Genomic DNA, 24,801 nt, shown 5'->3' with positions numbered 1-24,801 from the left:
ATTCAGTGGGACTTACTCTCCATGAACAAAGCAGAATTGGACTACTGAAGCCCAGCTAATTTAAATGGTGTTCTTTAACCAGTTATCTCCTACCCTTGTACCGTTGTTTCCTCAACAATTTAAACTTGACCTTGGTTTTGCTAATGTTGCTCTTGATTTCTACTCCACCTTCCAGTTCAAGATAAATTTTAAATACTGTTTTGTTTGACGTATCTCCTCCTGACATCGATGAAAATAAAGGAGGCATTTGTGGGAAAGGGAACGAAGGGCTAAAAGGAACTATCTGCAAATCGATCCGGACGTATACTGGAATAAATCTCATGGAACGAATAAAGTGCTTAATAAACAGTTATAGAATAGATACACACGTGTATATTATAGAATTGACTGTTATACTAGGAAGCCTCTATTTTATGTGGAATTACCCCCAGGTAAATGAATACGGTTTCCGCCTCGGTGTCTTGCTGCAACAATTTCGCAAGACCTGTGTCTCTTTGGCATTTCCAAAGGTTTGAAATAAAAGTTTTCTCACTCGTTCCGTGGAGTAACGATATCCAGTTTTGCCTTAGATTTCCCGTCTTCCTCGGGTAAAGCTATTGGCTGTCCGCTTTTCCACCCCTCACCATTCAACGTGATGCTTTCCCCTCTACCTCCCTTCCTGGGGGAAAAAAAAAATCTGCAGAACTTAAATTTCCTTCGGTCACCGAGGCCTTTCCATTGAGTCCTGTGGTGAGTTTTTACCCTTTTTTTTTTTACTACCCGGAAACAGCGCCAGCAGCGCATTCCTAGGTTACGGGCAACCACGGCTTGCCAGTAGCCCACCGAGAGCTTCAGTGGTTCCCTGTGCGCATGATTCCCTGTGGCGCGTTCTCAGTTCGCGCCTGCGTCGAGCTCCTGGCTGGCCGTCAGCCTTTCTTTTTGGTCAGGCCCATGGCAAAGCGGCTCCTCCCCTCTCATTCCCTTTCCCCTCCCCGGCAGCGCGGCGGCGGCGGCGGCGGCGGCTGCTACACCGGGTAGGTTTCTAGTCAGTATGGCCGCTCCTGCTGCTGCTGCTGCTGCTGGGAAGGTAAGAGCGCGCGGGCGAGCTGGCGGGCGGAGGGCGCTGAGGCTCGTGCGTTCCGCTGTCCTTTCGCCCTGCGCGCCTCGACCGAGCGGAGAAGCCCCGCGAGGGGCGGTCGAGCCGGGGCCCGCCTGAGCCCTGAAGGCTGACCGGGTTTGTTTTGCTTTTACAGGTCGAGGGAAAGTTTTCGTTGACGGCGGCCGCTTTGACACCCAGCTCGTAAGGCGTCCGGCCTCCAGGCCTCTCCCCGGGCGGGAGCGGGACAGAGCTCCGGCGGGCGAGCAAAAGGCGCCTCGGGAGAGGAGTGAATTTTTTTTCCTTCTCAGCCACCTGCAGTCCCGACTCTTCGTCGCCCGCGGTTCCCCCGGCCTTCGCCCTCCCAGTTTTCCTGAGGAGATTCTGCCGCCGTTTGCTCCAAGACCTCCCTCGGCCAGAGCCGCCGGATGGCTTTTCTCCCCCTTTCCCCATAAGTTATCTGCGTTGGTTTAGAGTCCCTCAGCGGAGGGACCCCGACACCCCTGCTTTCACCGGGCGTCGTCTGGCTACTTAGCCTCCTGTCCGTTTCTCGCTACTTGAGAAAGACCCGTGTTATTCACTGGCTCAGATACGTGGCCAGGTGTATTGCGCTAAGATGTGTGGGGAAATACTTGCATTTCCTTAATGATCGCACTGGGGTTTCCGTTGGCTCCTTGAAAAATTGGAGTCTGGGCCTATGCTGCCTAGGGAGGGGGAGAACCTGTTTTTTTTTAGCTAGGCACCCTCCCTTTCCTGATCCTGCTGATGTGTGAAACTGGACGAACCACAGACTTATCCTTGGATCATTTTCCAGTTCTTAACTCCTGTCTTGTAAACCTCTGGACTCTCGCTCTCTGAAATTTTTATTGTTTCTCTGGTGAAGAAAAAGCTTGGGCAGTGATTACGGAAGAGGATAGAGTGCGTACATCCCAAACAAGTATTTTTGTGTGAGTCATTCGTTCGCTTGGATTTATAACTCTCTCCACCTTAATTTGAACAAGTTTTGTTTCTCTTTGGAATGGTCATATGCTCGTTCACATCACTGAGGGAGATGGATTAAAGTGGAACTTCTTAAACGTGCTACAAACCTTATTAAAGAAAACAATGGGGCTTCTCTATTGGATTATTGCCTGCTTTTTAGTTCACAGACTGGAGGTATGAGTTGTTAGATCTTGATGGCAGGTAATATTTGTCCTGCTTTAATGTGAAGTATAGTGGGAGCTTTGCTTATCAACTGTGGAGGGGGGCTTGGATCAAGAAGAGTTTCTCTTCTTTCCTGGTTGGTGTGGCACCACATATCTGTCCTCAATGCCTTCAGCCTTGGCTATCTTTACTTGCCGCCCGAACTCTCATCCATTTCAAGAACGTCATGTCTACCTGGATGAGCCTGTCAAAATTGGACGATCAGTGGCTCGATGTCGACCAGCTCAAAATAATGCCACCTTTGACTGTAAAGTCCTGTCTAGGAATCATGCACTTGTCTGGTTTGACCACAAGACTGGAAAGGTAAGACATTTTAAATTGCTCAAGAAAATTTTATGATCATGCATGTAACTTTAATATTGCTAACTTTTTGAAGATTGAAATGTTGATTTGCATGTTTCAAATTTTATAACATTTTGCCCAAGGTAATGGTTTTTAAGAAATTATTTATCAAAAATTGGCCCTATTAGCTGGTAAAGTGTTAGAAATAATTGTTGAATTTATTCTGACAACAATCTTCTCATTGCACTAGTATATACTTGAAATTGAGAAATGGCTTGTATGCAGATACTTCACATCCATCTCAAACAGTACTATTGACTTATTGTCTCCAACACTGCATTAGTACTATATAATTTGATGTCTGAAGAATAACAGATATTTCCATACCTGATCAGAAGTACCTTACTCATTGCTTCTGTAATAAATCTTTTAATTTAAAAAATAAATCAATTTTGATCTCCACTGTCTAGGGCCTAGGCTTATATGTTTTTATGATTATAATTTGATTTAAAATTGGACAAATGTTCCAGTTTTTTAAAAATTGAATGCTATAACTAATGATGCAGCTAGTTTTTTGCTTGTCATTCTGAGGAAAGCAATACTTCAGTGAAGTAATTTTTAAATATTCTGAAGCTATAATTTAAACCTCCAACTTTACACGGCAAGCAGATACATATTTTATTGAGGATTCCTTTGGGTAATGGTTATATTCACCTTTCATAAAATATAACTGATTGCATCTGAACAATGTTTCCTTATTTGGTTTGTATGTTTTAAAATATATTTAAGCAAGAATATTCCAGTTTTAAGAATATACAATTTAATTTTAAGTATAGGTAGACCACAATGGCACCCAAAATTTCTGTTGTTAAGTGAGACTTTTGTTAAGTGAATTTTGGCCCATTTTACGAACTTTCTTGCCACAGTTAAGTGAATCAATGCAGTTGATAGGTTAGTAACCTGGTTGTTAAGTGAATCTGGTTTCCCCATTGACATTGCTTGTCAGAAGGTCATAAAAGCTGATCACATGACTTTGGGACACAGAAACAGTCATAAATATGAACAAGTTGCCAAGTATCTGAATTTTGATCACATGATTATGGGGATGCTGCAAAGGTCATAATTATGAAAAATTGTCATAAATCACTTTTTTCAGTACCATTGTAACTGAGTGGTCACTAAACGAACTGTTGTAAGTTGAGGACTACCTGTAGTTAGCACAAAAATTTGGAAATACCTATATTGGCTATTGTAGTTTACATTAGCACTGTGATGGAATGTATACAATGGGTTGGATACAAATTAAGTTTTTTAAAAATCAGTGGTACACAAAGTAATCATAACTAAGTTCTCAACTGATTGACTGGTTTGATCAAACGTGTCACTAATATCATTTAAAACAAGTCAATCATTTCCTGAAAGATACAATGAAAAGTCTAGGTTTCTTATAAAAACTTCTTTTTTGGTAAGACTATGTTGGGTCGCATAGGAATTATATATTATTTTAGCTTTAGCTTATATTAAACATTTTTGTGGTATAAAGGCAGATACTCTTAAATATTAAGCATGCCATAATACCTATTTTTCTGAAGTAGAAACTAAAATCGGATATTCAGATGCTGCAATATGTTCAAATCAATGCTTTAGCTATCCAAGTTGTACAGTAATTACATTTGTTTAAAGTACCGGTAATCCTCAATTTACAACTACAATTGAGCCCAACATTTCCCTTGCTCAGTTGATAAGTAGGTTTTGTCCCATTTTAAGACCTTTCTTGCCGCCATTGTTAAGTGAATCACTGTTAAGTTAGTAACATGGTTGTTAAGTGAATCTGGCTTCCTGTTGATTTTCCTTGTCAGACTCTGGGACACTGAAGCTGTCATAAATACATGCCAGTTGCCAAGCATCCAAATTTTGATCAAGTGTCTGTGAAGATGCTGCAATGGTTATAAGTGTAAAAAACAAGTCACTTTTTTCAGTGCTTTTGTAACTTTGAACATTCATTCAGTGATTACAACCAGTCACTAAATAAATTGTTGTAATTTGTAAGTAAAAATACTTGTAGTATTTTTCAGTGACTATAAATTTTTAGTGTTAGTATGCATTTATTATTTTGAAAATACTTTTACTCTTTTGGTTTATTTTGGCAAAGGCTACTAATTAATATATTAGCAAAAATTACCACCTGGCACAGTATGGCATGACATGATAAGGATGTTTTTTCCCCCTGTACATTATGCAATAGGAAAAACAGAACAAACTGAAAGTTGAATAAGTTGTAACATGAAGGTCATATGACTTTAATGTAGAGTAACTTGTATTTAAGGTGCAAATTAACAGTTCAAAATATACAATCCACTCACATTTCTTGTAATATTTTAAAGGTCCTGCTTTGAGTTATTTTTAATAGTGAAAATTAACATTAAGGAAGAAAGTATTAAAATAGTACTGGTTAATTTGTCACTAAAGTCTGTCTTCAGTCCTAAAATCAATCTTTCTAGTTAGACTGAATATGCTGAAATACTTTCTGCAAGTATGTTTCTATATCTAATTCTATACATTATTTTAAAACTATACTACAGTTTTGCATAGTGGCAGATTGTTCAGCTGAGGTACAATTTCGAGTTTCAATATGGATACTACAATCTTGGAACAAATAGGAGATTTTGCATATCTTGCTTTAGTTGTCACTTTTCACCTCACACTAAAGTGGATGCACTTACTTGAAGCTATCTTCCTACTGGTTGTCACATGTATTTGTCTTAGTTCACAGTGGATAGGGAGCAATGCTACATGTATCCTCCTTACCTTTGCCCTCTTGAACATAATTCCTTATTATGAACTCTTGAAAATAGGAATGGAGAACAGTGGAGTTGTAAGCAGTTGTAAATAGTTGAATTTGAAAAGCACAAATATTGTAATGGTTGAAATGAGATTGAGAGCTGTTTAACTTCAATTTAAACATTAGGCCTTTTATTATTTAATGCTTTCAAAGTTGGTACTGGTATCTGCAGGATCGCTGTCCTCCACGAAAGTTAATGTGGCCACACTTGTACTCCATTCATCTGGCAGTCACAATAGTGATAAAGAGTATTAGGTGCTACCATACTTTTAACTAGCAGAATCATCCTTGAGATTTTTGAGGTTGCACAAGGGTAAAAAGATAGATTTCAAGTTATTGTTTGGAATCTCTGGCATGCTTTGGCCCCCACCATCCCATTGGCCTTGTGACTGCTGGCACTAGAATGATTTGTCTAACCTGTATTATCTATTGTGTAGCAGAGATGTTGGCAGAAAAGTGATCCTTGTGGGCTTATTTTTACATATTTAGATTCTGTCAAAGAATGAAAGCAGTCTGGGAAAATATATATGTACCTTGAGCAATTGTAATCTGTGATCTGTAGTCAGTTGCTCATTATCAAGACTATAATGACCCTAGAATATCATTTGTCAATTGTTAAATATTCTATATTCTATATCTGAACACTTTTACACAGTAAATTAACATCAGATCAGGGTTCAGGCTTTTGCCACACTTATATCAAATCTGATGAATGGAAAATCTGTAACTATTAAATATTTTAAGAGTTGAATGTGTCTGATTTAGGAGTATTTATGGGAACACCTAACATGTAATGTAGTACAATATCTTAAACAATCAAATAAAGTTTCCATCAATAAAAAATCAGACTAATAATTTTGGGATAAAAAGTGCAATGTTTTGGTCAGATTTAATCTGTGTTCCTAAGTATTGCAAGGCATTTCTTTCTCCAGATAGTGAATGTTCTCAGAAGCAGTTTCTAGTTAGTAATTTACAGAGAAAGCATTAGTTACAAGAGGAGAAAATTGTTCTTATATTGAATTAAAACAGCTTTAATATTAACAATATTTTATTTTAGAATTTGGAAAAGAAGTGACATCTGCAATTAATAGCTGAGAGATGTTACTGCCTACTGATCAGGATTTTCCTGCAGAGATACTAATGTAGTCATTGCTGCAGAGCTAATACTGTAATTGTTGGAGGTGCTCCAGTATATTCACATAGCTTTAGTTTTTTTTTGAACCTTAACAATTTAATGAAATTTTATATATATCTCAAATGTTTGCTTTCCAAAAGTTAGCTTTCCAGTGCTGACTTAAAATGGGCATTAAGCATTTTTAGTTAATGTTAATTCAATTGTTGACTTACAGTAACTATTAGTGGAAGCAATAGAAGGCTATCAGTTTTAATATGAGGTCATTGTTAAAATGCATGTGTTAATTTGCATATGCATACATAGACATTAGGGACGCGGTGGCTCAGTGGGTTAGGACGCTGAGCTTGTCGATCAGAAGGTCGGCAGTTTGGCGGGTTGAATCCTGAGTGCCGCGTAACAGAGTGAGCGCCTGTTACTCGTCCCAGCTTCTGCCAACCTAGCAGTTTGAAAGCATGTAAAAATGCAAGTAGAAAAATAGGGACCACTACGGTGGGAAGGTAACAGCGTTCCGTGCGCCTTTGGCGTCTAGTCATGCTGGCCACATGACCACGGAGACGTCCTCGGACAAGCGCTGGCTCTTCGGCTTTGAAACGGAGATGAGCACCGGCCCCTAGAGTCGGAAACGACTAGCACGCATGTGCAGGGGAACCTTTACCTTTACCTTACATAGACATTATAGGATAGGATAGGATAGGATAGGATAGGATAGGATAGAGCTGGAAGGAACCTTGGAGGTCTTCTAGTCCAGGGCTTTTCAACCAGTGGTATGCGTACCACCCGTGGTACTTTGGCACCTGGCAGGTGGTACGTGGCCTTGCCCAGCCAAGTGTAGTGGGAGAATGGAACTAGCCAAAGTGGCACAGTGCAGGACTTGCCTTGAGAGAGTCCTCAGGAGTTGCAGAGCTGCTTGGGGTTAGACAAAGGCCCCAGGATCGGCACTTCTGGCTCACCTGGAAGAGAAAGGAGGAGGGGGGGTGGAGACAGGAGAGGCTATAAAAGGAGGCAGTTTTGGCGGGAGAGGGAGAAAAGAAAAGACTCTAGAGCCGTGTTGGTGAACCTATGGCACGTGTGCCACAGGTGGCACGCAGAGCCCTCTCTGAGGGCACGTGCGCCGTTGCCCCAGTCCTAGGCCTTCAGCTGGGTTTTATAAAACTTTCGCTTTAGGCCTCCACCACTGTGTGCAAAAAAAAAAGGTTCACTCAATCAATTTCAACTTCTCGCAGGAAAAAAAAAGATCTCGCAGAGTTGGAATTGATTGATTGAACTTTTTAGTCCCACCCAGTCTGCCGTTACCACTGCAGCCATGCCCACCCAATGGGTCACGCCCACCCGGCATCTGACAACACATAAGTGGGTTTTGGGTTGCAGTTTGGGCACTTGGTCTCTAAAAGGTTCGCCATCACTGCTCTAGAGAAAGAGGCAGAAGAGAAAAGGCTTTTGTCAGAGAAGTGGTGAGAGAGACCTGTGTGTGTGAATGGAAAGGATATTGGAGGAATGTGTGTGTGTGAATGGAGAGCGCCAGGTGAGCCGCGTTTTGCAGGACAAAGCGGGCAGATGTATGCCAGCAGGCCTATCGGGACCAGGAAGGCTCTAAAAGAGGTAGCTGCGGGGGGGGGAGTAGGTGAGTCTGCAGCAGGTGCCGCCAGGCCTGCAAATGCAGTACTGCCCCTCTGCTTTCCAACCCCGAAATTCCGGAGTGAAGTTGGACAGCCTCTGAGTGCCCCTGACAAGCTGCAAATCTGCTGTAGTCTCGGCTGCCACCCCCTTCCTTGGCAGGGCGAGGCTGGAGCGCTCAGCCTTTAGTCGGGGCTGTCAGCATGGCGGCAGGTGGGAGCGCCACTTTGCAGAACAAAGCAGACGGAGGTACTTGCAAATCCCACCCTGGAGGGGCGTGGTGGCTGGGCTGCCTTTTGACACGCTGGATTCAGGTTTTTCCTTTGATTGGGGGTGTGTGGCCTGACTCTTGCCGAAATGCAAATCCCTCTCTCAGCAGGGACTGGGAGACTGAAGGCCTCTATTTTTGTGGCCATGCAATTCTAAAATCCATGGGCTGCTGCTGGGGAGGAGAATCAAAATAGGGCAAACAAGCTTAGTCCACTATGGTTTATTGATTGCCAAATTTTCCTCGGGTTTTCATATCCCTTCCTGGGCTGTTAAAATCACATTGGCAAGGTCTGTACTGAGCACCTGGCTGCAAACTACTCAACTGGATTTTAGCCTGCTAGCCCCTCGTGCAATCCCAGGCCACAGTCTAGAGAGGTAAGAAGATGTAGTAACAGGAGAGAGCTGCAAAATTGATTCGTCATTCTTTTCTAGCATCAATGACTACGTTCTTTGACGACTTTGCTAGCAACCTGCAGGCTGTGAACTTTCAGAAGTGCTAAATATATTTTTCCTGCTAATTACAGTATACCTTGTTGGTTTTTTAAGGAGCTTATGAGAAAAAGATGTGTCTGGAAATTAAAGGATGTATCGATTGAGTTGTGAGACAGGAAAGGGAAGTACGTGGACTTATGCACTTCCAGTCGCTGACAGGTGTGCCAGTAATATTCTGACTTGACATCTGTATGCTCTCAGGGCCCAAAGATCATCTTCATTCTTCATAGGGCGGTATTGTGGATTAACTAATTTTTTTTGGGTTCTGATTTTAAGGTAATTATCCTGAGCTATGGAGGCCTTTGATCTTCTTAAATACATAATAATAAAATAATGAGAACTAAAGGCTTAAAGGGAAGGCAGATTAGAAAGAATGAGACCTTTTGGGGTCTTAAATTCCCTTCCTATTGAGAGTTCCTTAATAAGGTTTGCTCTTCCTTCCTGACATCAATAAAGGTGGTTTTTTCCAGAAAATATGTGAAGACCTGTAATTAGTGATTTAGCTATGTTTTCTTTTTGGCTGTGTTCATTTAATATATAAAGGTAAAGGTAAAGGTGCTAGTCGTTTCCAACTCTAGGGGCCGGTGCTCATCTCCGTTTCAAAGCCGAAGAGCCAGTGTTTGTCTGAGGACATCTCCGTGGTCATGTGGCCGGCATGACTGGACACCAAAGGCGCACGGAACGCTGTTACCTTCCCACTGTAGTGGTCCCTATTTTTCTACTTGCATTTTTATGTGCTTTCGAACTGCTAGGTTGGCAGAAGCTGGGACGAGTAACAGGAGCTCACTCTGCTACACGGCACTTGGGATTCGACCCGCCAAACTGCCGACCTTCTGATCGACAAGCTCAGTGTCCTAACCCACTGAGCCACCGTGTCCCTTCTAATTTATATATAATGTATGTTTAATCGAGGAGGGCTTGGAGAGGTAGAAGTGGCCAATATGGAGGCTGCACCTTGGTCTCCAGATCACTGTCTCCCCTGCAGATCTCTGGAGAGGAGGAGGGGGTGGCAGGGGAACTGTGTGAGGGAGGTCTGCCCCAACAAGCCAGTATCCTTACCATGCATGATTGGAAATGGGAATTCCTTTTCAAGAAGGGTTAGCCTCCCTTGTGCAGGACCCGGGAGTGCTGCTCCCCTGCCGCCTCCTCTTGCTCTCCAGAGATCAGTCAAGATAAAAGTTGGACTCGGAGGAAACTGCTTCCTGCAAACGTCCTCCACCTCCTGCTTTGCCGGGAGGGGGCACCGGACAGGAAGACACCAGTGATGTCTGGGATTGGGAAAAGAACATCTCTTTAGCATGCTACACACACACACACACACACACACACAGAGATACACACAGATACAGACACACACACACACACACACACACACACACACACACACACACACACACACTTGAAGCTTGGAGACTTGTATCCACATCTGAGCTAGCAAATTGCCAATCATGCCTACACTTGGGGAGAAGGCCCTCTCCTTCCTCTCTGGATTAAAGTCCCCAAACCTGGAATGTGGTGTGTGTGCATATGTGTGCACCCACATATGCTTGGCTGCTAGCAGTTTGGGGAGGCGAGGAGTTTGTGGGGCACCGAGTTCTCCCCACATTGAGTTTTCTGGTGCAACTTGTTCCGTTCCGACCCAGCTGTCTCGAGTCATCTGTGTCCAGGTAGTGGCATCGAGTAGGCCACATCCACCTGCTAGGCGACTGACCGGTGGTAATCGAATATTACCATATCCTAAAAGTGGTACAATCTCTGAAAAGGTTGAAAAGCCCTGTTTTAGTCCAGCCCCCCCCTCCGCCGCTCAGACAGGAGAACCTATACCATCTCAGACAAGTGGCTGTCCAGTCTCTTCTTAAAAACCTCCAGTGATGGAGCGCCCACAAGTTCTGGAGGCAAGCTGTTCCACTGGTTAATTGTCCTCACTGTCAGAAAGTTTCTCCTTAATTCCAGGTTGCTTCTCTCCTTGATCAGTTTCCAACCATTGTTTCTTGTCCTGTCCTGTGGTGCTTTGGTGAATAACTTGATCCCCTCTTCTGTGTGGCAGCTCCTCAAATACTGGAATACTACTATCATGTCACCCCTATTTCTTCTTTTCTTTAGACTAGCCAAACCCAAGTCCTGCAGCCGTTCTTCATGTTTTAGTCTCCAGGCTCAGATCATCTTAGTTGCTCTTCTCTGAACTTTTTCCAAGGTCTCAACATCTTTTTTGTAGTGACCAAAATTGGTTGCAGTATTCCAGGTGTGGTCTTACTAGGGTTTTATAAAGTGGTACTAAAGTGGATAATCTCAAATAACTGGTCAAGGCTAAAAGGTTCTTGTGACAGTGGTGGACAGGTAAAACTGATAATGCTTAGGCCCCAAAGCCATAAAAATTAGTATGAAAATATCATTAAAAATAGTTTAAAAGATATTGGCTAGTTGTAGCGGATACCCAAATAACCTCATTTCTCTCAAGTTTTATTATCATTAATCTATAGCCCCTTGTCCCCCGGCCAATTGTGGTGCTGTATGTGCAGTGTGTGTGCTCTGGCCTTCCCTGGGTGTACAAGCTCTGCTGCGCCATTTAGTACTAGAAGAAAAAATATCTTATGAACCGATAGGTATGAAATTTTCTCTACATAGTATTCTATGGGCTGCCTTTTGCTAGTTTATGCTAGAAGCTGTGAAGAGACTGTTTTAGTTTCATACTACAGCATGATCAAGCATGATGTTGAGTTTTATAGCATTGTTTGAGACCATCCAATGAGACCTTCCAATGCAGAAATAGAATGTAAATGCATATTGTGTTGTGGAACCAGGAATTGGTTATGTTAGGGAAAAAGAATTAAAATGAGTTCTGTGATAGCTATGTGGAGTAAAGATAATGTTTCAGGGATACATAATTTATTGTTTCTGAGATTGGTCATTTTTTCATAATAATAGTCACTTTAGTAATATCTTTATTTATATACCATTTTTCCACAAATTGTTCAAAGCAGTTTATATAAGAGGCAATTTAAATTTAATTCTCTTGTTTCTTTTCATATTGTATGGTATAATTTACATAAAAAAATCTAATTATGCCCTTACCTCATTGTTCATTTAAAACATAGTTTTGTAGAAATGAGAATTACAGAAAGTAATAATATTGAATATTATCAATATTCAGTATTACTTTTTTAATTCTCATTCATACATAACATTATTGATGTTATCACTATTGATTAGTAATACTAACAACACAAAAAATATTATCACAAAATATTTCATCCAACATTTTACATAACCTAACGATTCTGTGCTCAGTTCAAACAGGAAGTTACAGAAAAATGAAGCACAGGATCCACACGTACTAATCCATCCTAATCTCATGCAACAGGAAGGGATTATTATGGAAGCTGTCAGTGCTAATTGCAATGCAAGCAGTCAAGTTCTAAGAGCATCTCTCAGAGCATTGTTCCTACCATTCCTAGTACAGTAGCTCAGCAAGCAACAAAATACATCTGTAATTAAATTGTTGTCAAATATTCCTGTTTATGTCTGTAAACATATTGGAATATATTGAGGGAACCCAAGATGTTGTGGTCATATTAAATTTAAATGGGAAAATTAACTGACAATAATAATTAACAATAGAAGTTTACTACAAATTTTACTACAAGCATTCACAGGAGAGAAGAAAGATATGTATGATTATATCAGTCAGATTGATAAAACTGCCTTATATGATGGAAATAGTATGTCAATGTTGGAGTACCACTGGATTAACTTCAGTGTGGTTGGAACAGCCTGTTCCGAACTCAGACTCTTGAAATGTTTTGTACACGGTTAGTATTTTTATTTTATTACAAAGTAAGGGAAACAAATACCTTTTTATTCCGACTGACATGTTGGCTAATGTTAGATATAGAGTAGGGCTTTTCAACCTTTTCACAAACTGTACCACTTTTAGGACATGACAGTATTTGAGTACCACCAGTGCTTAGCAAGATGTCAAAAACTTGATGACTGAAAAAAGGGGGTGGGATTTTGGGTTTTACTGATTAGATTCATTTGTTGTTATATAACAAATGGCTAGTCTATACTATTATGGAAAAGTAAAAAGTTGAGGTTCGATGTTAATGCTTCCTTCTGCTGCAATAGAGGAAGTCGGAAGTCATTGCCTTTTTCCCTTCTCCCCCTCACTACTTTCCCCCTTCTTCCTCCCCACTGTGTCCTACTATTTGCTTTTGTATTTTATTCCATCATCTAATAAAATGTTACAAACTGAAAAAAAGGAAAAAATTACTGGTTTTAATTTCTTCGGTAGTGGTTCCTTTGCTCTCAGGCCATGTAGAGGACCCCCAGCGGTGCAGGCTGCCCAGAGCCCTGGGCAGTGGAGGGAAAGTACCCAGCTCAGCCCAGCCTTCCCCAAGAGGGGGCCCGGCTGTGCTTACCTTCTCCTCGAGGCTGCTGCTGCTTGGCTTGCTCTCCTTGGCCAGGTTGCTCATGGTCTGTGTGAGAGGGCAAAATATGTGGGTCAGAGGGAGGCCCACTCCCATGTGTGGAGACCTGGCTTTGTAACCAAAACATCGTCAACGATAGGATGGGAGACCACCAGGAGAGTCAGGTGGAGGGGACAAGGGGATAGCAAAAGGGCAGCAGGGCTGGTCATGGCCATGTGCTAAGGCAGGATTTCCCTCTCATTATAACCCTTCCTTCCTTCCTTCCTTCCTTCCTTCCTTCCTTCCTTCCTTCCCTGCAAACTAATGAAAGCTGTTTTTTGGAGTACTTGTTTCTTTTTCTCAATGTGCTGCCGATCGCATTGCGCCCTGCTCCCCTCAGCTCCCGCCCCAAGCTTCGTGGAAGGCTGCAAGAAGCTTCCATCACAGCTTCTCTCACCTTTCCCGTTCTTTTCCTCCCCAATGTCACAGTGTGGGGCTGCAAGGAGACACCCCCCCCCGCATGTGCACACACATACAAACGTGCATGGGTCTGGGAGAGGTGCAACCAAGATTTGCCTGTTCTGAAGAATGATTTTCAAATGAACATTGGAATTGTCTAATTAAGGATCTGCCCATATTGAATATAAAAATTTAAATTTGAAAATTGTTCAAAGTACCTCAATCCAAAAAGAAGTACAGTTTTCATTTAGGATCGCAAACATACAGCAATTTGGGATAGATTCAGGATGAGGTTCAAGAAATGTGTGTCTCTTGTAGGAGAAGAGCAGGCTAACAGCAGAGTTAAATATGTCATCTTTAAAGGTAAAGGTTCCCCCGCACTTGCGTGCTAGTCGTTTCCAACTCTAGGGGCCGGTGCTCATCTCCGTTACAAAGCCAAAGAGCCAGCGCTTGTCTGAAGACGTCTCCGTGGTCATGTGGCCTACATGACTAGACGCCAAAGGCGCACGGAGCGCTGTTACCTTCCCACCGTAGTGGTCCCTATTTTTCTACTTGCATTTTTACATGCTTTCGAACTGCTAGGTGGGCAGAAGCTGGGACGAGTAACAGGCGCTCACTCTGTTACGCGGCACTCGGGATTCGACCCGCCAAACTGCCGACCTTCTGATCAACAAGCTCAGCCTCCTAACCCACTGAGCCACCGCGTCGCTTATGTCATCTTTACAGATGCTATAAACCAGGCATGTCAAACTCGTGACGTCTCGGAACTTTTTCCCATTGCCGAAAATGGGATGGGTGCGGTTTCTCCGTGACGTTCCGGCCCGTGGGCCGGCAGTTTGACACCCCTGCTATAAATGATCAAAATCCATTCCCCCCCAAAATTTTGTGATCTTTATCTTGTGCCAATTTACTGCTGACCATTAGTTGACTAGGTTGAATGCCTTTTATGTACTACAACTTAACATATGGCCCTGATCCTTTGCATCTGACACCTCTGGAGATAAGTAAATGCCTGACTCTTTGTTTTAATGTTGGCTAAGTGAGTCACAGAGAAAAACCTATCTGTTAGTCACTTGAAGCTGAACAAACAACATACAATCATAGGACTGTAAGGGACCTCAGAGGTCTTCTAGTCCAACCCCCTGCTCAAGGCAGGAGACCTTATACCATCCTGGTCAAATAGTTGTCCAGTCTATTTTCGAAAACTTTCAGTGATAGAGCACCAACAATTCTGGGACACAAGCTATTCCATTGATTAATTGTTCTCACTATCAGAAAATAACTCTGTGTTAGATCTCTCTTGAGGAAATATCATCATCATCATCATCATCATCATCATGTCCTCACAAAGACCTTGATTCTGAATCATAGTTAAACAAGTGATGCAAGTTCAAAAATAATGTTTTAACCTAAGGATTTAAAACTCAAAACATCACGCATGATGCTTGAGAACTGGTTCATTAGCATAAAGATAATAACATTGAAGCCTTTTTATATGTCGATACAAAAATCCTTACTGAGTCAAAAAGGAGGAAAATGAATATCAGGTACTGTCCATTAATCATACATTTAATAAATAAAGTCACATTTTCTGTAAAAGAAAGTCATTTCATTTTGGCAATTTAGCTGGCAGCATTTTTAATTAACTAGAACAATATTTGGTTTTAATCCTGAGATGACTGCATCCTTAGTGTTGCTTGCAATTATTCATGTCAACCATGATATCAATATTCATTTGTTAATTTCTGAAAAATGAGAAAACTTAGGTGTATGCGTGTGTGTATGTAACTTGGCAATTTTTTCTGGAGACAAAATTGTAGAAATCTGTCTGTCTCTCTTCCCCTCCCCCCTCTTCCCCTCCCCCCTCCCTTTCTCCCTTGCTTCCCTCTCCCTCCCTCCTTTGGAGAATTAAATAACAAGACCATCTGAGGAGCCGCTGCCTGTCACTGCTGCTTCCGTCTCCTTGCTATGACTTCAGAGAGGTGCAGCTCTGCACTTAGGCACTACTACAGCCAGAGCTCCAACCTCCCTCGTTCCTCCTTGTGCAGCCAGGCCTGAACAGTGAGTGGACAGGCCATTAATATATTGGCACACAAGGTAGTCGTGGTCCACTATAATTAGAAAGCTAGATTTTCAGTTCACAATAAGTTAATAAAGAAGACAAATCTTTTGGAAAATAGTCTGAAATTGAACAGAGGGTTCTACTTGCCCAGGGAAATAGCAGTAGGAGAATGATTAACACTCTCTAACCCTCACAAGCGAAAGAAATTAGAATGAATGCAGTGTTTAACTAGAGCAGCTATCTGTTTCTTAATTCAGTTAAGCTGAATTATGTAGCCCTTTGTCCCTAGACTTACCCTGTGTATTTGGGATAACTCCTCCAATCATTTATCAATCCACTGGAGAGAAGGTGCATTCTTCCTGCTTTCTGAACTCAGGGAGAAAAACTTGTTTTAAATCTCCAGAGTTCTGCCTTTTCAAAGATCGAAACTTTTTCTCTTACCTAAGAAGGGGAGCAATTAATGAAGTCTCTTGTTTATACATGGTACATGCCATGCCTAAGAGTAGATATATATTCAGTCTCAAACATTTTCTAGATTAGCAGGGAGACTAGTATTGTGAATGCTGGCGGGTTATTCACATCATAGGTATTTTTTTTTATCTGCAGCTGTCCTGGAGAACAAGGTTATTCCTTCTAAACTTCGTAAGAGGATATAAAAATTACAAATTGATTTTGTAAGACATTATTGTATGACTAGGGATTCTGTAAAATGAATTTTTTATTAACCACAAACCCTGCTCTTGCTGAATCTTCTCTAGGCTTTAATATTTTTCAAAATATCATTTCCCAATGCTGTTGTAAAACTTTTTCCTCTTTAATTTTTGTACTGTTCACAGTAACTCATACCGTCATGACCTCTTGTCTGGATTACTGCAGCACACTCTACATCGGGCTGTCCTTTAAGAGTATTCAGAAGCTGTTGCAGAATGCCGCTGCTTGGGTAGTAAAGGGTGTCATGTATTTAACACATATTAGACCACTGCTCTGTGAGCTGCATGGGTTGCTAGTTGGTTTCCAGGTGCAATTCAGGGTGCTGGTTATCACCTTTAAAGCTTTTCATGGCTAGATATTGTTATGTAAAAGTCTTCTCCCAGTTCTTTCTCCCGGTCCTATGTCCTATTCCGTCAGGAAGATTTGGCATGCTGCAAGGGATGTCAGCTGGGCAACCAGGAGATGTGCCTTGCCTGCCATAGCCCCTGCCCTTTGGAATATTCTCTCTTCAGATATCAGGGTGACCCCAACCCTGGTGGCCTTTTGTAAGACCTTGGAAATTTGGTGGTGTGCCTGGGCCTGGAGCCTGAGTGTGTTAAAGGCCCCGTTTCCTGGTTGTATTAATACCCATAGTAACAGCTTAGTGCCATACATATTTATTTTTAATTGTTTTAATTTTTAAAAATGTTTCATGTCTTCTAACGTACACTATCCTGAGTCACTTGTTGAGATAGGCAGTTATAGAAGTCAAATAAGTAATGGTGATTCATATAGTAGTGCTAGCAAATATAGTACAAGTTATGATGGGCCTCCCAAAAGCTACTTACAACCCAGTTCCAAAGTTCCTGTGGTCCCCCTGGTCACATGGCTACATTTTACATGCTCCGCAACTGGCCAGCCTTTACAGTTGTTTGGTCATGTCCTGCAGGCCTTTGTAATTGTGATTTACGATACTTTTGCTGGGAAAACGGTGTTTAGTTCTGGTTTCTGGCAAAAATTGGGCCATGGTGAACAATGGATTTGCTTAACGACTGTGCTGCTTGCTTTAACTGTGGTGCTTGCTTAACAACCATAGTAAAAAAACGTCATAAAGTTGGACAGTCACATGATGATCCACTTTATGACTGTCATGACTTATTATAATTGCCAGGCTCTATTACAGTCATACGTCAAGGCTTTCCTGTATTCTTTGGGAACAGGAACCATTTATGATAAATAAGGCATGAATTCACTTTCTATTTCTGTAAAAAAAAATAATTCTCCCCACTTTTTTCTTCCATAATAATTTTTCTCCTCCGCCTCCTCCTTTTTTTTATTTATTTATTTTATTTTTATTGCATTTATATCCCGCCCTTCTCCGAAGACTCAGGGCTGCTTACAAGCTTAGCAGTAGCCTTCATTCTATGTATATGCCTGCTTATTAGGGCTTTCACACCCCCCCCCCAAGCGGCATTATTACAAAGTCAGCTTAATTGCCCCCAACAATCTGGGTCCTCATTTTACCTACCTCAGAAGGATGGAAGGCTGAGTCAACCTTGAGCCTGGTGGGATGCGAACCTGCACTAATTGCAGGCAGCTGGTGTTACTTAAGGAGGCGTTAGCCCACTGCTCCACCAAGGCTCTTTTCCCAAGCTATTGACACTTTTAATCTCTAATCCTAATCCATTTATAGCAATCCATTATGTAACAAATAGCTTAAATGGCAGAAATTAAATTTCTGACTTACTAATGAGGATAAAAAAGAATGGTCTGGAGTTTGTGCAAATGCACTATTCTGTTTATTTTTTCAATGGTGATGTTTATTAATAGTATGTTGTGCTTTCAGAATAGCAGTGCTAATATCAGCAAAAGCTAGCAGAGGGGATAATACGGGCAGATTTTGTGCCTTTAGAAGTTGGGCTATTCAATAAAATATGAAGGGATTGGTGTGATAGAATGGCCAAGAATGTTCGATAACATTGATAGTTGCACAGTGATGATTTAGGCTTTCTAATAGACATTGGACTGGGGATGTGTTGGACAGGCTCTTGTGTGGAGATAGATGAATTCACGTCTCTTGCTGCAACCACCGCCAATTTGTTTTCCTGTGCTAGGATTACTAATTTTACTGTTACTCTGCTGTGAAAACCTTTAGGGGGCAAAGGAGTATGACCATCTCACAGCTTCAGCCAGAGTCATTGCCATCCCTCCAGATAGGACTGGGACCTGTTCCAACCCCCTTAGCTGTTTCTTGTGCAACTACATGTGTGAGTAGCAAGTTGACAGGCTTGGACATTTCAGTGTGAGGCTAGCCTCTGTTGTCTGAATGATATATTTCCTATTCTAAATCTATAACAGGAAGAGCTATTGCAGTGGTGGTAGGAAATGCTTACCTTGATTTGCCCCATCTAGGGTTGCAAGTTTGAGATCCTTGCCGTGCTTTTTTGTCAGCCTAATTGCCATACACTAAAAGAAAAAATGTTGGCCTAATGATAGACTAGTAAGCTGCTTTTACAGTTATTGCTCTCTTGCTGTATGTGAATCGAAAAAATAAGTTGGAGGTTTCATGAAGCCCTGGACCATACGTTTTCTGTAACCTAATAATTAATCTGTGTTTACTTCCTGAATGTTAGATTGACCAATTTAGATTTTGGTTGCTTCACTGAGCTGGTGACATGATAAATGGAAAGGTTTCTGTATTTATTTAGACTTTCATGCTTTGCATATAAAATAACTCTACTTAACTGAATGAAACTTTAATTACAGCGAAGGCAGGTTATGTAGCATATTCTGGATCATTTTTGTCTATGTATATGTGTGTGGCAGCCCCCTCCCCAAGACAAAAATCATGATGGACGAGACTAGTAACAAGGAAATAAATTGCAAGTAATGATGTCTTTTGGAACAAGTCATTAGGGCAAAAGGACATATTAGATAATGATTTTATATGCAGTTGCTTTCATTTTATCAAAAAGCATGGGTTTCTGCAAAAACCTGATAAGGCTAAAGTCATTTAAAGAGTGTGGGTTGGAGGAATGGGCATAAAGATATGCCATCAAATGTTTTTGAGGAGAGGCATCATAGACCTTCTGGACCAACCCATAGCTATTTCTTCCTCCACAAACAGAGAATGCTGTCTTATCTCCCATGAAACATTCAAAAATTGACAATATGTATAGTGTTAGGAAATGAATTTGTTAGATACATTTGAGATGGCAAGGGGGAAGGAGAATATTTCTATATATTTTAGCATAAAGGTAAAGGTTCCCCCGCACATGCGTGCTAGTCGTTTCCGACTCTAGGTGAAGTAGCCGAAGGACCACTCGGGACGACAGGCTAGTTAACTTAAAGATTTATTAAGAGCAAGACAAGAACAGAATAACTTGCCGGCTTTTTATAGCCGGCGGCTGTCAGTGAGGGCCAATCAGGTTTGTTCGTTTTGGCGCCGCGTCTCTCCTGACCAATCCGCGTCGTCTGTGTTTGACAGCTCTGGCTTCCGCATGGCTCGGTGTTTTGACAGCCGCGAGCTGTCAGTGGTCGCGCCTGCGCCTTGCGGGGAACTTTGACAGCTGTCAAAGTTCCCGCGTGTTCTTCTGTCAATCGTTTTACCTCATCGTCTGACCTGTTAACTTACATATTAAAGATGTTTATACATATAATACACTAGGGGCCGGTGCTCATCTCCGTTTCAAAGCCGAAGAGCCAGTGCTTGTCCAAGGACGTCTCTGTGGTCATGTGGTCGGCATGACTAGATGCCAAAGGCACACGGAATGCTGTTACCTTTCCACCGGAGTGGTCCCTATTTTTCTACTTGCATTTTTATGTGCTTTCGAACTGCTAGGTTGGCAGAAGCTGGGACACGTAACAGGCGCTCACTCTGTATTTTAGTATATAGTTCCAATAGAAAAGAATATCTCTAACTTGGGGTTGAATTGTAGAATTCTTGGTTCTCTGTGCTTGATAGTTTGCTTGATTGCAGTTACCACCATCATGAGTCGTTTAGCTCAGTAATGAAATGCCTGCAAACAAGGCCAGAGAGCACCAAGATTTCCATATAGTTTTATTCTGTGAATTCACATGTTTAAATTATATAAAGGTTTTTGCTTAAGATTTGAACAATCTTGTCTCTTTAAAATATATAATTGCCTACAAGTAGACAAACATCTAATCAAAATGCTTATAATCTATATTTAAATTTTCAAAAGCAAAGCAAAAAGTGGAATATAAAATTAATATTAAAGATGAGAAAAATCAGTGCAGCTGCTGTTCAGTGAAACAAGCTTACAGTTAATGCCAAATCCTTACAGGCAATGCATATGGTTTTGTTAAGTTTTATGTGTTCTGTCATTTTAAAGAGCAAGGGGAAGGATTGTGGTTTGAGATAAAAGAAAAGGAATACTTGTTTTGCTGTGAATATGCTAAAATTTCTACTAGCTGAAGAGCTCTATGACTGGAAGAGGACAAAACTACTTTCTTTAAAAGGGGAAACAATAGTCAGAGATTATAGATCAATCAGTCTAACATTTATATTGGGGAAGATTTTAGAACAGATTGTAAAACCATCAATCTGTAAGGAACTTGATTTTTCAAATAGTTTATTACCTGATTTTTTTTTTAGCCCACCTAAAATTCAAGTGACATATATACCTAATGTTTCTATTTTCTGTTTACCCACATCAACAAGCCAGTGGGTGGTCCTAAGGAAAGTGACTGGCCCAAAGTGGTACCAAAGTGGGGCTAAAGCAGGGGCTAAGTCAGTGACAGCTGACTGAGACCGCTCAAGGCCCCAGGCCTCTACTCAAGGCCCCAGGCCTCTACCAGCTGTGGCACTGCTGCCAATGAGTGTTGCCAAGCAGAGTGGTGAACATGGCAAAGACCGGTTGGGTCAGAGTTATGCTGGTGGGAGAGAGTTGCAGCACCTTGCAGGCATAAGCACTGGTGGGCTGGGTAGGGGAGCTGAGCTGGCTTCCAGGGGCAGCTGTGCCTTTGTGCTGTACTGTAGCATCCCCCAATTTATGCATGTCATACCCCAGGTCTCCCAGAGCTCTTCCCACAATGCACCCCACCTTGTTGCCTTGGACTTCCTCTGCTTGACAAGCCATGATTCACAGTTAAACAAAGCCCCCCCAGAAGTGCCACTATTGCAGTCATTAAGCAATGTGGTCACAGGACATTTCATTTTACGACCCCATTGCTTAGCAACCAAAATTCTGCTCCCAATTGTGGCCATAATGTAATGTTTCTTTGTTTCAGCAGAACATCTGAAAATTTTTTCCCATGACATTCTGATTAACATACTCGTTAAGTGTGCACTTAATAGTATGAAAATGTAGTTTTCCTTTTTAGTTGTCCCATTCAATCATATCTGAAACTCAGAAACTGGACAACTCTTGGAGTTTTTTTGGCATGAATTTTCAGAAATGCATTGTCTGCCTCCTTTCTTGGGTTGAGAAAGTGACTGGCCAAAGGTTACCTAGCTGGCTATGATACCAGAACTCAGTCTCTGTTTTTCTAGCCTTAACCACTACATCATGTCTAATCTATCATCAAATCCTCACCCAGCCGGACTTCTGCTGCTATATAACCTGTGCCGCCCTAGAGCATTGTCAACAACGTCCTTAGACTTCATCACTAACTTATGAAAATCTGGGGGGCTAACATATTTCCTGAGGCAGAATTGATGCACAGTTTGAGGGTTCTATAGGATTTCTGGCTTCTGCTCAAGGAGAAGATGGTATCTGTGACCAGGAAGGTTTTTGCAAAATTTGTTTATTCAGTTTGCATAGCACAAAGTGTATTAAGCTAATTTGTATGGTTACATCTTGAACACCATTTATATTCATTCCTTATTTGTGATGTACATCTCATAGTCACCTGCATTGTAGTCATCTCTTGATTAAATTGTTGTAACATGCATAACATGGGAATGTCCTTGATGAGTGTTTGAAAGTGTAAACTGGTCTAAAACAGTGGTGTATTGTGGTTTGATATACCACAATATGCTTATATGACACTATTGCTATATGAGCAGAACTGGTTTTCAGGGGGCTTCTGTGTACAATTCAAGATGTTTGTTGATCTCTAAAACCCTATATAGGGCAGATTACCTGTGGACTGTTTATCCACAGTGGTTTTAGTACATCCTTCTAGATTTGACAGAGTGGGTGTGCTTTAGTTCCCACTTGTGAAGCAGCAGCATCTCGTGGGTCTCAAGAAGCATTTCTTCCCTATCATGGCTTCTGTATTGTAGAGCAAGTATCCCCTCCAAGATACAGTCGACCCCGATACTGTTATGTTTTCAGAAGGCCTGTGAAGATCTTGACCCCCAGTCACTTGGGATGGTATGTTGATGGAGCTCTAGCATGGCTGTGGTTTTATCAATATGTTGACAATGTAATTTTTAGGGTCCTCAACCCACTTTCTGAGCCACCACAACAGTCTGGCTGTTAGTGGTGGTGTTGCTTGTGTTTTAATGTATTTTTATTTATTTATTATTAAATTTAGCCTGGCATGGGGTTACTTTGGCAGCTTACAACAGTAGAATGTAAATTTATAAAAAGTGTAAATACATTAGTAAAACAATGAAACAGTAAAATTAAATAACGAAAGTACAGCAATATGAATTAAAAGATGGTTGGGGAGGGATCAGGGTGTGCAGTGGGGATGGGATCGGCTGTAAGTGCAGTAGCCACCTCCAGTGGTTATTGGACTAATATCCTATAGTCATAAATATGTGTTAGTTGCCAAGCTCCCCAAATTAAGTAATGTTTCCTTCTGAAAACAGATTCTATTGCCTGCCCACTTCCAGATGGTAAAAAAATTACCCATTGTGATACTAATGTATCTAGTGATAAACCAAGTCTTTAAAATTCAGTATTTTTTAATTAGAAAATTAGAGATGGAAAGAACCTTAAATATTTATTTTGCAGTAGTTTTTCTCTTTTCCCTGTGGCCATAAAGGGAAGAGGGAATGGCCTTGAGTGAAGGAGGAAGAGCCAGTACCAAGGTAACAATCAGATAAAAGGAAGAAAGGGCCTGAGTATGGGCAAGAGTGAGTAAACTTCCCAGACAATTTGCATGTACGTCACACAAACATGAAGGGTGGGGGGTTTCCTATCTTGGTCTACCCTGAAGGACTGATAGTGGCTGGTTTCATTTGGTGTGGATCGGCAGAGAGACATTCACACTTGGTTGTCATTCCCTTTTTGTTTAACATCTACGTGAAACTGTTGGGTGAGGTCAATTATTGATTTGGGACCATTTAACATCAATATGTTGTCAAAGTCTGGATGCTGTGCTGGTCTGAATTGGGAGAAGCAGAAATAGGCGCAATCCTGACAAGACTGAATGCCTGAGCTTATTTGGACCATCCCGTTCTGGGGATAGTCCATCATTGGTGTTTAATGGGTCATGCTTCCCCATTCGAGACTGGTATGTAATCTTAGGGACTTCTTGTACTCACAGCTCCAGCTCAAAAGAGCAAGTGGCAACTATGGTTAAGGGGGCCTTTGTACAAATTCATCTAGTACCCCAATTGCTCCTGATTCTGAAGGCCTTTCACACAGTCACATCTTGATCATCTATTTATTGGATTACTGTACAGGTAGTCCTTGGCTTAGGACCATAATTGAGCCCGAAATTTCCTTTGTTAAGCAAGGCAGTTAAGTGACTTTTGCCCATTTTACAATTGCCACAATTGTTAGGTGAATTGCTGTAGTTGTTAAGTGAATCTGGCTTCCCCATTAACCTTGCTTGTCAGAAGGTCACAAAAGGTGATGACATGATCCTGAGACATTGCAACCATCATAAATACAGTATGAGCCAGTTGCCAAGCATCTGAATTTTGATCACCTGACTATAGGGGTGCTGCAATAGTCGTAAGTGTGAAAAACAATCAAAAAACACTTTTTGCTCCCATTGATTAACAATGTCATTTTTTGAGAATCCTTATCTGTTGCAGCTCTTGCCCTCACTGATCCATACTACCCATGTAGGTTTGGTTTTTTTCCTTTTTTAAATAGGTCTTTTTGTTGACTATGATATTTTTATGAATATTCCTTTTTTTACAGTTAGTCGTTAACCTACTATCATAATTGAGGCTAAAGTTGTAAGTCACGCTGGTGATTAAGCAGGTCACTGTGTGATTGCACCTGATTTTACAACCAGTTTTGAAGTAGTGGCTATGTTTTTTTTGGGGGGGGGGAGTTTGCCAGAAACTGGAAATAAATGCAGGTTTCCAGCAAACGTCGTAAAGCGTGGTCACGTGATCTC

General features: G+C 41.5%; 1 protein-coding gene across 16 annotated transcripts in view; it reads left to right on the top strand.

The window, feature by feature from the left end:
- Positions 1-979: 979 nt before the first annotated feature.
- SLMAP (sarcolemma associated protein) overlaps positions 980-24,801 on the top strand; it is an 83,612-nt gene continuing 59,790 nt past the window's right edge. For 15 of the 16 annotated variants that reach the window (XM_083353854.1, XM_083353868.1, XM_083353860.1 and 12 more), the window contains exons 1-2: positions 980-1,066; positions 1,233-2,581. In XM_083353854.1, the coding sequence (XP_083209980.1) occupies positions 2,384-2,581 (198 nt within the window). In that variant the 5' untranslated portion in view covers positions 980-1,066; positions 1,233-2,383. The remainder of the gene's footprint in view (positions 1,067-1,232; positions 2,582-24,801) is intronic. The other variant, XM_083353861.1, reaches the window with a different exon arrangement.

Source organism: Vipera ursinii (genome assembly GCF_947247035.1).
Source record: "Vipera ursinii genome assembly, chromosome: 2".
In the NCBI taxonomy this organism is placed as follows: domain Eukaryota; kingdom Metazoa; phylum Chordata; class Lepidosauria; order Squamata; family Viperidae; genus Vipera; species Vipera ursinii.
This window is presented reverse-complemented; position numbering and strand designations above follow the sequence as displayed.